Consider the following 14,366-nt stretch of genomic DNA (forward strand, 5'->3'; position numbering starts at 1 on the left):
AAACGACACCCCAGGTTCATTCAGTCCATCTGGAAAAAGATGGTTCCAACTGCTTTGGAGACTCTAGACACTAACAACTGAAATGTAGCCATAAATATTTCAGCCCTGTAAATATGTTAAATATAAAAAAAATCATCTAATTTATTTAATCTTACTTTCAAATAATATATGGTTAGATTTGACCAAATTTGTTTATTGAAATATACATTATTCTGTTTAAGATTATTCTTGGAGCCCCTAGGTCTTCTTTCACCTGAGTTTTACCTTTGCCATTTCTGTGATGTCTTTGGTTTACTCAACACAGAATTGCAGAAGCTTCTTGAACAAACTCAGAGTTGCTGAAATTTTGAGCCAACAGGCAACAAATGACTACTTAACCAATTAGAATTTACCTAGATTGGAAGACGCTCTACCCATCGATGATCTGTCTGCCAACTCTTGCGCGATATGAAGTTGTCGTTGGTGGTGTTGAAGCGCTCTCTCAAAATCCTATGGGGCAGTTGAGTTTTAGATTACCCAAAAAGTGATTTTAAACTAGACTTTTGTTAATATACCAACTTGCATGCAGCGGGCAGCATGTCCCAGACCAGCATAGGCCCTCATCTCGATTGATTTGTCCCCCAGTTCTTGAGCCAGCTCTAAAACACGTGTATGGTACGATATGGCCTTGTCAAAGTCTCGTTGAGAGTGGTACGCACTGCCCAGGTTGCTGTATGCTCGTGCTTCTTCACATCTGTTTTCTAACATCTGAAATCAGAAAAATCTATTATGGAGTTGAAGATATAATAGCAAGCAATTTAAAGAAGACCTTTTAGATTTTGTGATGTTCTCATGAAGATTTTGCACTCACTGCTCAGTCATTACCTGTTGGATGCCTTCATATTGATGGCAATTTGAGCTATGAAATGAGTCTTGTGAATGTGTATGGACTTTAAAAACACAAAGAAGCACTTCCAATCAAGGAAGTACAGAAGGAAAAAAGGGGTAAACATGCACAAATTAAACAAAATATTACACCTGGTATGTTGTATAATATGTCTTCTAGATAGGGTTTTATTATACTAGCACAATTCAACTATCATCTGTCAAATGTAGTGACACAGTAGTAAACAAAAGACTAAATATATGACATGTTAACATCAACTTACATATTAAATAACAAGAATGACAGAAAATCGACACCTAAATGTCTAAGAAGAGTGACTAAAACAATACCAAGAGTAGCTCTGTAATCATGCAGCATTTCCAAACGACATCCTCAAATGATGAAGCACCTTTGCGATGTCCAGGTGTTGTTCGTGGCACTGAACAGCATTAGTGAAGGCTCCCAGGGCTGTGTAGACTGCACCCATGTTTCCCAGCTGACGAGCCTCGGAGGTTTGGCACTGCATTTGTTGCGCTAACAGCACACACTGCTTATGACTGGCCAGAGCATTGGGATAGTCACCGATAGCTGTGTACACATGACCGAGACTGCTCAGGGCCTCAGAGGCAGCCTGCAAGGAAAAATACAAAACACATCACCAACATTCAAAACCTTTACTCCGAAATTTTTATTTAACACAAAATTACATGCACCTTTTAATATTAGTGTATGCTTTAAAACAAGAAATGTTGCTTTACATCAAATGGGATTGAGACCAGGGAGGACACTACAGCAAAATGTTAGGGCCATAATGCTCAATAATGCTGTTCAGAATGTTTCAGATTTTATTTGTGTATTTAGTCAATTATACACAGTGTTCACAAACCATGAAGCAACACATGCTCAAAGCCAAACAAGCACACGGTGTGTGATATGGATTTATGAGCAAGACGCCTGAGGCTGTGCAACAGAAGACTAGATGGCAAATCAACTGGGTAAAGACTTGTCTGACCTCATGTGTTTATTCCGTTTATTCTAGCGAGAGCTCTACAGCCTTGGTAGACTCAATTGAGACCCTTAAGCACTAACCAGGAACATATAAATCATATGTGATTCAAGCCTTGGGTATACTACACAAGAAACAGTGTTACCATGAAATAACAATATAGCTGAGTGACACTTGAATAACAAGTCAAATTCCAGTGACTGTGATTTATAAGAAAATATAAAAAATAATTATAAATTTACACTGATACTCTTTTATTGTGCTAATAGATCATTATTGTTATGTTGTGTGACACAAGCACACGTTATTCAAACTGAAAGAGCACGTTCTATTTACATTATCGAAACAGTCAATACTTGCTTACAAACCTCTCTGTCCTTGAGCTTCATAGCCAACACCAGCTGATGTCTGTGGTTTGCTAGTGCTTCTCTATAGCTGCCTTTAGAGAATAATGCAGAACCCAGATTCCCATGAGCACGACATTCACCTGTCTGGTCACCTGTGAACAAGAATGAGAGTACACCTGTTGTACTGAACTATTTCTATTCATGCACACTGGCTCCCTCATGTGCATGGACAAGTCAAATGAATTATTCTAAACAGATTACCACACAGTGTGCTTTAACACTTGTGTTACAGTGTTTAGCTTCAGAAGGCAAGTTTCATGGACATGCAGAACACCAACATTCATTTATACTTGCAAGAAGAAATTTAATCTGTTAGTATACAGTCTGCATATATCTAGTACTTTTAAAAAAGTAACTTTAATAAATACCTAATGTTTTGGTAACCTCAAGATCTTGCTGCATGTATGCCATACTTTTCTCTTTGTTGTTTAGAGACCAGTAGGCAGAGCTTAGTGCTGAGAAGACAGAACCACGCAGTTTCAGTGAACAGGAGCCAATCTTCAGCGCCGCCTCAAGAACTATAATAGACGCCCCATGAAAACCATGAGTTAGCAGCTCTTGGCCAATGACAGACACGACCACAAACGGGCTCTTGTCCAACTTCATCCTCTTTAGCTGCTGGTGCGTGGGCTCCAGTGTGTCTGTGAGTGAGAAACATATATACAGTATGTGAACAACTAAAACATGAGTGAATTTTAGATTTAATTAGTAATGTATATCTTCTGTAGTTGTTTGCTGAGCCCCAACTACTTGTGGGTTTCAGAATTGTGAACTTCTATAAGATAGTTCACAATTCAAAACAAATGATTATATATTTTATTGTTTGTTATTTTATGTTACAATACTATTATTTATATAATATAATATATTATAAAAAGCATTCTAGTGCTCAAAGCATAGTTCTTCATTAAGACATAGTTCATAATGAGCTGTGAGGCTGTGAGCATGAATGTAATAATACATACAAACAATAATACAAATACACACTGAATACTTGGTTCTGGTTCTTAGTTACTCTGGTTCTAATTGTTCAGTCTGTTTTCTTGGGTGTAAAAATATTGCTTCACTTTCTGTCCATAGGCACATGCCTAGAGTAAAGCTATATTATAGTTTCACTCTTAAATGCATTCATTTTGACTTTGCTGAGGGGAAATTCATTGTCCAGTTCCGGATAATGCTGCTTCTTCATGTCAGTCACAGAAAACAACACAAGAAAACAACAACTTTCCTCTAATAACTTTCCTCTCATGATCTTCTCATATGGACATGCTGTACAAGATGATATCCCTCAAATCGGTTGGCTTTATACTGGAACAAGAGCTCCTTTTAAAGCTCACTTACAAAGTCTGGTTCAAAAATTTAAGATAAAACTTGTTTTTTAATATCATGATAAAACCTGTTTTACCCCATGAATGCATCTGCAAAATGTCTGATATCATTGGATACAAAGTTGAAAAGGGTAATTATGTCCTGCACTCACATCATATGTTTGGTTTGTCTGTCCCTTGTGTAAGAACTGACTGGGTAATGCAAGCTTTTTCCTATGCTGCTCCTACAGCATGGAACTCTCTTTAGTTTTAGTATGGGTTTTCACTTGATTTAAAAATAGAAAGAGAGGTAATATTTCTTAAAAGTCTGTTAAATGTGTAAATGCTTTAAAATGTGTGTGCTGTTATATTTTCACTTTGCCCCAGGTCACTCTTGAAAAAGAGGTGTCGGTCTCAATGTGTTCTTACCTGCTTAACTAAATGTCAATAATAATAATAATAATTTACAATCTTACCTCGGAGTGGTGACTTAATGGCCGCCTCCATCATGCCAACCAGAAGCTGGAGACTCTTGGGGTCCTGGGCCAAGCCAGAAGCAAAAGCTGCCAGTGCATCGGCATGACGACCCAAGTACTGTAGGGCAACCCCCTGACGAAAGTAGGCCTGCAAGTAGACATGAAAAGATAATAATATTACTTAACATGAAAATATATGTAGACAGTTGTGAAAATGAAATAATGCCAAACATTTTTAGTTGCTACTTGAAAAAGTTTGAGAACCCAATTGTTACAGACTTTGTTGTAAAGGGAATGGTAGCACACAAAAAAAGATCATTTATCATGTCAGACACATTGCAATCATAGTAAGGCAACCATTATCTCAGCTTGACAATGCAATGCACAAGTGAATGAACCTTTGACAAAGCCCCTTGGTGCGTGATTCTGCTCACAATCACGTTCATCGGGTGTAGTGACAATGAGAGTACACCTACACCATTGGCCCATTAGCTCAGTGTTTATGTCTCTGTCTGCAGCTCACAGAAGGGAACATCAGTTCATCAGCTTTTGGTCTGTTTCTCAGTGGGACTCTGAAGTCTAAAAATAAATCTTGCAAAATTTACGCTCAAAAACGAGAGTGCTTATTTATGATTTCACGTGTCTCTTTAAGTAAACACTGTCTGTTCAAGTGATGAAGCATTAGGCCTTTCTATGTTCTTTTCTTTATCTTCTAATGAGTTTGAGTGTTTTGAGAGCAACAGGCCTTAGAAACTGTAGGTAATTGCTGTCCAGTTTGTCGCAGGAAGAGACCACAACATGAACTATACCATCATACAGCAACATGGTAATCCAAAAAGGCCATCATTTCCAAGTGTCAATGCAGGAAATGCCCATAAATGAACAGATGCGTCAATTAATGCTGCTAACTCACATTAATGGAGAGCAGATGGTAACACAAGTGGCATGAGGCGAGCATCACATATGAACTCAAGAGATGGAGATTCATTTTTTTAAACAAGAGGATAGGCTCCAGTCTTTAAGCACTCAACAAGACACATCACCATCTTTTACAGTTTTTTACGATTGAATAAACACAATTTTGATGGTTTTGTTTTATTTAGCAAAACCCTACACACAATTAGCACAACCACAAACCCAATTATCAAAACACCTTAGCTCCTTTGCAAAATGAAACACTCTTGTAAAAACTCTACACTAATTGATCAAAACCATATTTTTTTTACCATCTGAAACACACACATTGCATATGACTTAACTATGTTTGCACCAGTTACACGCTGCTGTTGAAAACCTTAAACACTTTCGGCTAATCCTGCTTCTAAGTGCATAGAGTCGTATGGGTGAAGTACACGGTGAATTTGCAAAACATGGCTCAGATTTGCACAACTGGAAACACAATGTCTGCTGCTCACACCTTTTGCAAAAAAATACACACAGTGAACACTACACACACTTGTATGCATGACTGTAGACACCACACAGGACACAAACTAATGTTGTTGACAACGTAATTTACTTTTGTCCATATACTCAAGCCAACATGGCGAAAAAGAAAAAAATTCCCAGTTGTTGTTGTTGTTGTTGTTGTTGTTGTTTTATGGCGGTTGACATCCGAGTGTTGCATTACCGCCAGACTTTATTCCTTAGACTTTGTCGTAGTCCTAAAAGTTCTTCTTCCAGTGCCTTGACTTCCAGTGCTTTGTCCTCAGACTCTGTCGTAGTCCGTAAAAGTACTCCTTCCATTGCTTTGGTGTTAAAAAGTCTACGCCGTGCGTCTAGACGCACGGCTGTTGTTGTTGTTGTTGTTGTTGTTTTATGGCGGTTGGCATCCGAGTGTTGCATTACCGCCAGACTTTATTCCTCAGACGTTTCGTAGTCCTCAGACTCTGTCGTAGTCCGTAAAAGTACTCCTCCCATCGCTTTGGCGTTACAAAGCCCATGAGGTCATGATGTGTTTTTGTGACTAGAATAGTTGTTGTGTCAGAGACCAACCGGCTTTATTCCAGGGAGACTCTTCTTCACCTTCCTCGCCCTCTTTGACGTTCGGTGCTTTGGAAGTACAAAGCCCATGAGGTCATGGGACGTCTTTGTTGTTTTACAAAGCCCATGAGGTCATGGGACGTCTTTGTCGTTTTATCCTTTAGAAGTCCTTCTTCCATCACTTTGGCGTTTCTAGGCCCATGAAGTCCAAGCGCGTTAGAACATCCTCTTGCTCCTCATCCTCGGCTCAGTCTCCAACACCCCCCACCTCTATAAACGTTTACCCAGCCCTGTGCTACATAAGTAAGCAACCACAGCCTGACACAAACCCTGTGACTGGATCGCCAGAACGTTCCGCAGATTGAACTCCCGCCCATTATTCCGAAACCACAAGGCCAACCCGGCCCTTTCCCTATCATAAGCCTCACAGCAAATCAGCACATGCTCGACAGTCTCTGGCACCCGACAGTGACCACACAGACCGGTCGGATGTTTGCCTATCCTACTCAGTGACCAATTGAGTCCAGTATGGCCAATCCTCATGCGGGCGAAGGCCCTTTCCTCCCACGCGTTCCTGCCCATAGACCCGCAAGGACCCACACTACCCTGTATGTGATAGAGATGCCGTCCAGTAACACAGTGGCTCCAAAATTCCTGCCAAAGGCCGACCACATGACTCTTGATAACAGGCTTGATTTCAGATTTGCTTAACTCAACCGCCACATCAATTGATGGCCGCCGAAGGGAACGTTTAGCCAGTGCATCAGCCATTTCGTTACCATCCACCCCCACATGCGCAGGGACCCAAATGAAGGAAACCCTCACATCCTTCCTGGACAGGGAGAGCATCAGACAGAAGATGCCATTCAACACATCCTGTCTGCAATCCGATTTCCCAGATTTAATGCTTTGCAATGCAGAAAGGCTGTCAGAGGCCACCACAATGCCGCAACACTGCAAAGCAGATTCCGCCCATTCCAACGCCAACCGTATCGCTATAAGTTCCGACGTGAAAACAGAAAGGCGATCTGTCAACCTCTTCTTGACCGCTAGCCCCAGGTCAGGCACAAAATAAGCGGCGCCAGTACGCCCACTCTCAGGATCCCTAGACCCGTCGGTATAAATAAACACATCACCTGAGTGCTTATCGATGAGCGCTTGAACGGCAAACTGCGGTGCCCTCCCAGCGACTCCTCTAAGCTTGCCATGCAAGCTAACATCAACAGGAGCCGGGACAAACTTCCACGGAGCTATAGCAGACAAAGCCACCGACGGGCTCACACGCAGATCACCAACCCCCGCAAGCCGCGCCTTCGCATTTCCTACCTGGCTGAAAATCATACCGCCAGCCTCACTCTGCCCCCCATCAACCCTGAGAAAGTCCCTCACCGGGTGAGAGCTCGTATGACCTTGCACATTCACCCAGTAAGCCAACAGAAGTTCTAGCCTCCGGAGCCGTAACGGCAATTCCCCCAACTCAACCTGCAGCGCCGAGACAGGGGAGGTCCTAAAAGCCCTACAGCAGATGCGCAAGGCCTGGGCTTGCTCCACATCAAGCTTCTTTAAGTTAGTCTCAGCCGCAGACATGTAGGCTATACAGCCATAATCAATAGCCGCCCTCATGACGGCCCGATAAATACCCAGGAGCGACCTTCTGCTGGCCCCCCAGTCCTGGCCGGATAGACAACGAAGCAAGTTATTCACCCTTTTGCATTTACCACTGACCTCATCAATGTGCCGACGCCAACTAAGCCTCTCGTCAAAGGTGACCCCCAAGAACCTCACCTCCCTGACCTGTTCGAGCACCTGCCCATGCAGTCGAAGGGAGACGTCCCTATGTCCATCACTTGAGACTTCCGTACGGACAGTTTAAACCCCCACTTCAGGGTCCACTGCTCCACCTGCTGTATTGCCCTTTGCAGTTTCGCCTCGTAAAACCGGAGATTCCTCCCTCTCACCCATAGAGCGCCATCGTCAGCATAAAGGCTCCTCCCAACAGACCCATCCACGTCGTCAAAGATGTCCTTAATCATAACATTGAACAAGATAGGGCTACACACACTCCCCTGCGGGATCCCATTCTCCACCCCATAGACCCCAGAGTAAGCAGCGCCCACTCTGGTTTGGATACGCCGGCCAGACAGAAAGCTCCGGACCCAGTTAAACAGTTTACCCTTCACACCACACTTCCGCAGCTTAATGAGGAGCCCATCCTTCCAAACCATACCGTACGCCTTCTCCACATCAAAGAGCACCGCAATAACCTTTTCTTTCTGAGCCCTGGCCAGCTGGATATCAGATTCCAAACACAACACGGAATCCATGGTGTTCCTGCCCCTACGGAAACCACTCTGGTGCGCGGGAAGCAAACCCTGACTCTCCAAGAAGTAATCCAACCGCTCGGTAACCATGCGCTCCATCGTTTTCCCGAGCTGCGACGTCAAGGAAATCGGCCTATAACTTGAAGGGTCAGACGCTGGCCTACCCGGCTTCAGAACCGGCACCACCGTAGACTGTTTCCACGCAGATGGAACACAACCTGAATCCCAAACACGGTTGAAAAGACCCAGGACTAGCCCAAGCGTGTCATCAGTCAAATGAGAGAGCATGTCATAGCACACCTCATCTTTACCCGGGGCTGTCTGTTTCGCCTTAGAAAGTGCTCTCCTTAGCTCAAACAAACTAAACGGAAGGTCAAGGTCATCTTGAGTCGAAGGCTGGTGCCCAATCAGCTCAGAATTCTGGGCCAAAGGACTCTCCCTGTAGTGCCTTTCCGCAGGTGAGAGATTGTCAGAGCTGTGCACCGACACAAAGGTGCTGGCCAACAGTTCAGCTTTGTCAACGTCGCTGACTGCTTCAACACCATTCAGTATTAGGACCGGGGTCCCATGACGGCGCTCAACCCCATGCATCCGCTTAACCATCCCCCAAACATCCCCGAGACGCGTTTCTCTCCCAATTTTGGAACAATACCGCCTCCAATAGGCACTCTTGGCCGTTCTCACAGTTTTCCGCACAACAGCGCGGGCCCTCTTGTAGTCAATGAGGGCACCCTCAGTGTGGGCAACCCTTAGCCGGCGAAACGCCGCATTTCTCGCCCTAACAGCATGACCACATGCTTCAGTCCACCACGGCACCCGCTTCCTATGTCCACTACCACCACTCTTAGGAATCGTGCCTACCGCTGACTGCGTGATGAGCGAGACAATTGCACTATTGAGATCATCCACCTGAGTCAATCCTCCTTCCTGCAGAACCCTAGAACCATCATCAGCTTTCCTCAGGAAAGCCCCCCAGTTCGCCCTTGCCAACTGCCACCTCTGGATCCTCGTCCCCCTGACCACACAGCTCCCAAAGCCAATCACGGTGCGGACTAGATAGTGATCGCTACCAAAAGAAAGATTACCAAGAACCTCCCAACTACAAACACCAGCTAACTCCTTGGACACAAGTGTAAGATCTATTGCACTTTCCGCACCGGTCCCCATATCATAGCGGGTCCCACCCCCATCATTCAGACAAACCAACTCCCTTTGATTGATAAAACCCTCTACCACCTGCCCATACCTATCGGTACCACTACCGCCCCACAAAGCGCTATGCGCATTAAAATCCCCACACCACACGGCCTTTCCCCGAACATCCTTACCGATACTATGTAAGGACTCTAGCGTTAACTCACCACACGGATTATAAAGGTTAACCACAGTAACAGCTTCACCACCCAGCCAGACCCTCACCGCCAGGGCCTCCGGCGCTTTACTCACACTGACAACAACGTAATTTAGGTCATCTCGGACAAACACAGCCACACCTCCGCCTCTACCCTGCTCCCTATCATTCCTAACACACACATACCCTTGTATCCCAAAACCCCACCTAGGTCGTAACCAAGTCTCCTGCACGCACATAACGTGAGGCTTGTTCAACAAGGTAGAGACAAAATGCTTAAATTCCTGGCCATTAGCACGAAGACTACGCGCATTCCATTGCAAGACAACCACCGCCATTATGAGCCCCCGGAACCTGACGGCGCATCGGGAGCCCCCCCACTCCCACTGCCAGAATGGGGCAGGGCGCCCTCCCGCAGCGCATCCTCTATCTCCGTCCACTCGGGGCCCCCAGCTCCAAAGTACTTCCCTGCAGCCTTAGCGATGATCTTAGTCTTTTCGGATCTCTTCTTGGTTTGCCCAGTACAGTTAATCACTTCCACTATAAAGAGGAAGAAATCTTTCCTCTTCACAACCAGTACATCCTCCGCACCCACAGGGCCTCTGCCCGTGGAAGCCACACTCACGGGCATCCCAGTGGGGACCTCCCCCTGGCTGCGGGCAACGCTGCCCCCTCCCCTGTCGCCTAGGACACCAGCAGCACTGGCAGCCCCCACTGCATCCACCGTCACCTGACTACCAGACACCTTCTTGACCGCATCCGCGTAGGATATGCCTTGAGAGGCTCTAACTTTTTGCACCTCCGCAGCCCTCTTGCTGAACACGCATCCCCCGTAGGCAGAGCTATGCTCTCCCCCACAGTTACAGCACTTGAGTTTTGCTCCGTCGTCACACTTCCCATACTCGTGGTCTCCTGCACATTTACCACACTTCTGCTTCCCTCTACAGACCGCTGCAATATGCCCAAAGCGCTGGCACTTGAAGCAACGCAGGGGCGGCAGAACATATGGGCGTACGCCATAGCGCATGTACCCAACGCACACCACACGAGGCAGGATCCCACCTTCAAATCTAATCATTATCGACAGGCTGTCACACCTTACCCCATCCCGGGTCATCTTCAACCGCCTAGCATCCACCACCTTAGCTCCAGTCAAATTCTCCTTTATGTCATCCACAGATGTCGTCGTAGGGACGCCTACTATAACTCCCCTGACCGTGCCTCTTACAGCATCAGACACAAGAATGTCCTTCCCACCCAGACACTTAGCTTCAATCGCCTTCCTTTGCTGAGCCACGTCCTTGCACACAACCAGCAGCGAGCCATCCCTAAGGACACTCGCATGCTTGACCACTCCCACAGCTACAGTCAGGCTCCTTGTCAACGCCATCGGATCCCACCCCTTAAAGGACGCATTATCCTGCGCGAGCTTTATGAACACCTTACACTCTGAACTCACATCCCCGACATCTGCAACCCCCCCGCCCTGCTCCTCACTGAGAGAGCCCTCCATAGACGAGCAAGAAGACGCCCTACGCTGCACAGGATCAGTGGCTCCAGGGGAGTCCTCCCCGCTGTTCATATCGTCACCGACCAGGTCACGCTTCCTCTTCTTCTTCCCCGTCATACGGACCGAGGCGTTCCTCTATGTTGCCGTAATATCCAAACTGTTGTCGTTGTAGTTTTTTATGGCAGTTGGCATCCAAGTGCACGAGGTATTGTTCGTTCATGAACATTACATTTTATCCAGTACAAAAAAGAACCCTCCCAAACTCCTCCCCCTCTTCCTCCTGCTTGAAGTCTTCCTCTTTCTCTACCTTTACCCCTACCTCCACCTCGACGTCCACCTCTGGCACGGCCTCTGCCTCCTTCTCCTCCTCCTCCGATTCCTCATTCTCATCAAGGAAGTGACATCTTGATATACTTTTGTGTCTAAATACATACAAGTGTGTTCAGTGTTACAAATCACTGTGTGTATTGTTTTGCACAAAGTGTGAACAGACTTATTGTGTTTACAGTGGTGCAAATCTGAGGCCGAGGTTTGCTCCTTGAGTGTAAGGTTTTGATAATTGGGCAAAACTTTAGATTTTAGTGTTTATTTAATCGTAAAAAACTGTAATCTGACACAAATGTCTATTCTCCACAGTCGGCACAGTTGGTGTGCAAATAATAAAAATGTTTTTTAGTCGAGTTTATTAGGTCTTTCCTTTTTATTTTTATTTACTTATTATCTACAAATACAAAATGTGCGTGCGTGCGTGCGTGTGTGTGTGTGTGTGAGAAATGGCAAGTTTGTGTTGCTAGTCAATAGACCACTCACCCCCCAGTCGGTAATATAGTGACATGCTGTGAGTGGTGAGCAGTACATCTCGTAATATCACGTCGCCAACCAAGTCTGTGATCTGTATTTTGAGGATACCGCTGCTGGGGCCTTATTACCGAACAAGGACTATCACAGCCAGTGGATCCTAACAAGAATTTCAAGGTATTACTCCACACAGAAATGACAAGAGGCAAAACCAATACAAAACAAACTACAACTTATCTCAAATAAAATCTAGTTTGAGTTTCAACGATGGAGTAATACCAGATCTGAAACAAAACCCCCAAACAGTAGTGTGCCAGCTGTGCCACCATTCATCTTCATGAATATTTATCATGGTTTCACTGGGACACTAGCTAAGTTGCAATAATTGAGTTGGAGTGGTCATTACCACAGTTTCCACTGGGAGCGATAAAGATGTTACTCAGGCAGCTGGGCCTCTGCCACCAAACTCTGGAATTGGACATTTAGACATTATGATCACAAAGGTGTGCTTTCTTCTCCAAGTGAATACTAGAATTTGTGAGAACCTCAAAGATTATTTTTTTTATTTTAGCAATTCAATTTTTATAATAGTTCAATGCTACTTCACTAAATCATGCAGTAATGCATTTCAGTTGAGTCTTGAAATGTGGAGGTGTGAATTAAAGCCGCGGTAGCGGCGATGATGGCTCTCACCACCCGCGCGACCGCCTTTCCGCCGACCGCCTTTTAATCGCGATTGCCCCGATACTGCATTCTCTTCTTTATTCTTTAGACTTATTTTTTAGACTTTATTCTTTAGACTTTATTCTTTAGACTTTGTTCTTTAGACTTTATTCTTTAGACTTTATTCTTTTAAACCCCCTCCGCCCTGTACCCCCGTCACCTAGCAACAGAGACCCGCCGCTAATGCTGATGCTACCGCTAATGCTAAGACACGGCACAAGAGGAAATTTTCCATCAAAATAAAAGAGGAAGAGGAAGTGAAGGCATTCACTGCGCCCCTGCTGGCCAATTGTGAAAATATTCGCAACCTCCATTTTATTCGAGTTCGGGCCGAGCCGATCACGTCTATGTCCTCATGTGTGACATTCATCAATGTTAGGGGGTCAAAAATGCCCGAGTTGTGGCAAAATGACCATACAAGAACTATAATAATTAAAGCCGCGGTAGCGGCAATGATGGCTCTCGCCTCCCGTGCGACCGCCTTCCTGCCCGTCCATGTTTTCTGCTGCGTTTTGCGGCATACCAAACGAAGCTCAGTAATTCACCGTTGATGATTGCGTAGTTTGCGATTCAAATAGTAGTTTGTCCTGACAAATTCCAAGATTGTGCTGAACGCAGACTTGAGCAGGGAGAAAGAGAGAGACCCTAAGTGACCCGCGGCTTTTCATTGATGTTCAGGGGGTCAAAAATACCCGAGTTGTGGCAGAAAGAATAAAGTCTAAATAATAAAGTCAAAAGAATAAAGTCTAAAGAATAAAGTCTAAAGAATAAAGCCTAAAGAATTAAGTCTAAAGAATAAAGCCTAAAGAATAAAGTCTAAAGAATAAAGTCTAAAGAATAAAGCCTGAAGAATAAAGCCTTAAGAATAATAATAATTCTAATGAAAAAGAATAATTCTAATGCTAATGCTAATGCTAAAACTGTGGCACGAGAGGAAATGTTCCATCAAAATAAAAGAGGAAGAGGAAGTGAAGGCATTCATTGCTCCCCTGCTGGCCAATTGTGAAAATACACAATATCTGCAATAAACTTTTTTCATGGCGTCTCGAGGAGAATATAATCCACGAGTTTTAAACACAATCTGACAATGTTGAGTTTTTCACACAATGGGTAGGGGGCGCTATAGAGTAAATTTATTACATGGTATTAATTATTTCCAATCAGACAATAAAAACCCATTAGTGAGTGAAATATGAGCTCCGTAGATCAATTCCATTAGCCGTGACTTGTCCTTGAAAAAAACAGAAATTAAGCCTTTTTTATGGGCGTGTTACGCAGAGACCGTAAAGAGTATCCATTTTTTTTTTGAATATTTATCAAATTTCAATGTCTTTGGATGCAAAAGATGTTGTTTTGAGCTCGATCGGACAAAAAACCTAGGACAAGTACGATTTTGAAAAAAAAAAAGTCAAACGTGGCGTTGCCACTTTGATTCAACATGGCTGACTTCCTGTTTATCATAGAGCGATGCTGCCAGGTGTGTTTTACTCGTCAAAGGTCAGAGGTCAAAAGTAGCTCTATCACTGTTCCAAGTCTCATATGCCTAGGCCAAAGATTAAGAGTTTCATGTTTTTTCTTTTTTGAACTAGTCGGCACTGCTGCGACGGGCGTTCTCGCAA

At 44.5% G+C, this 14,366-nt stretch overlaps 1 protein-coding gene across 4 annotated transcripts in view; it reads right to left on the reverse strand.

Moving 5' to 3' along the window:
- The window catches only part of ttc28 (tetratricopeptide repeat domain 28), a 53,781-nt gene that overhangs the window by 12,954 nt on the left and 26,461 nt on the right, over positions 1 to 14,366 (reverse strand). For 3 of the 4 annotated variants that reach the window (XM_072454297.1, XM_072454296.1, XM_072454295.1), the window contains exons 3-8: positions 4,062 to 4,209; positions 2,647 to 2,919; positions 2,240 to 2,370; positions 1,275 to 1,496; positions 559 to 747; positions 393 to 489 (exon numbers count right to left, since the gene is read on the reverse strand). In XM_072454297.1, coding sequence (XP_072310398.1) covers positions 393 to 489; positions 559 to 747; positions 1,275 to 1,496; positions 2,240 to 2,370; positions 2,647 to 2,919; positions 4,062 to 4,209 — 1,060 coding nt within the window. Of the gene's footprint in view, positions 1 to 392; positions 490 to 558; positions 748 to 1,274; positions 1,497 to 2,239; positions 2,371 to 2,646; positions 2,920 to 4,061; positions 4,210 to 14,366 lie in introns of those variants that run through there. The other variant, XM_072454298.1, reaches the window with a different exon arrangement.

Source organism: Eucyclogobius newberryi, unplaced genomic scaffold (genome assembly GCF_026437365.1).
Source record: "Eucyclogobius newberryi isolate DKJ021-1_F unplaced genomic scaffold, fEucNew1.0.hap1 SCAF_2, whole genome shotgun sequence".
NCBI lineage: Eukaryota > Metazoa > Chordata > Actinopteri > Gobiiformes > Gobiidae > Eucyclogobius > Eucyclogobius newberryi.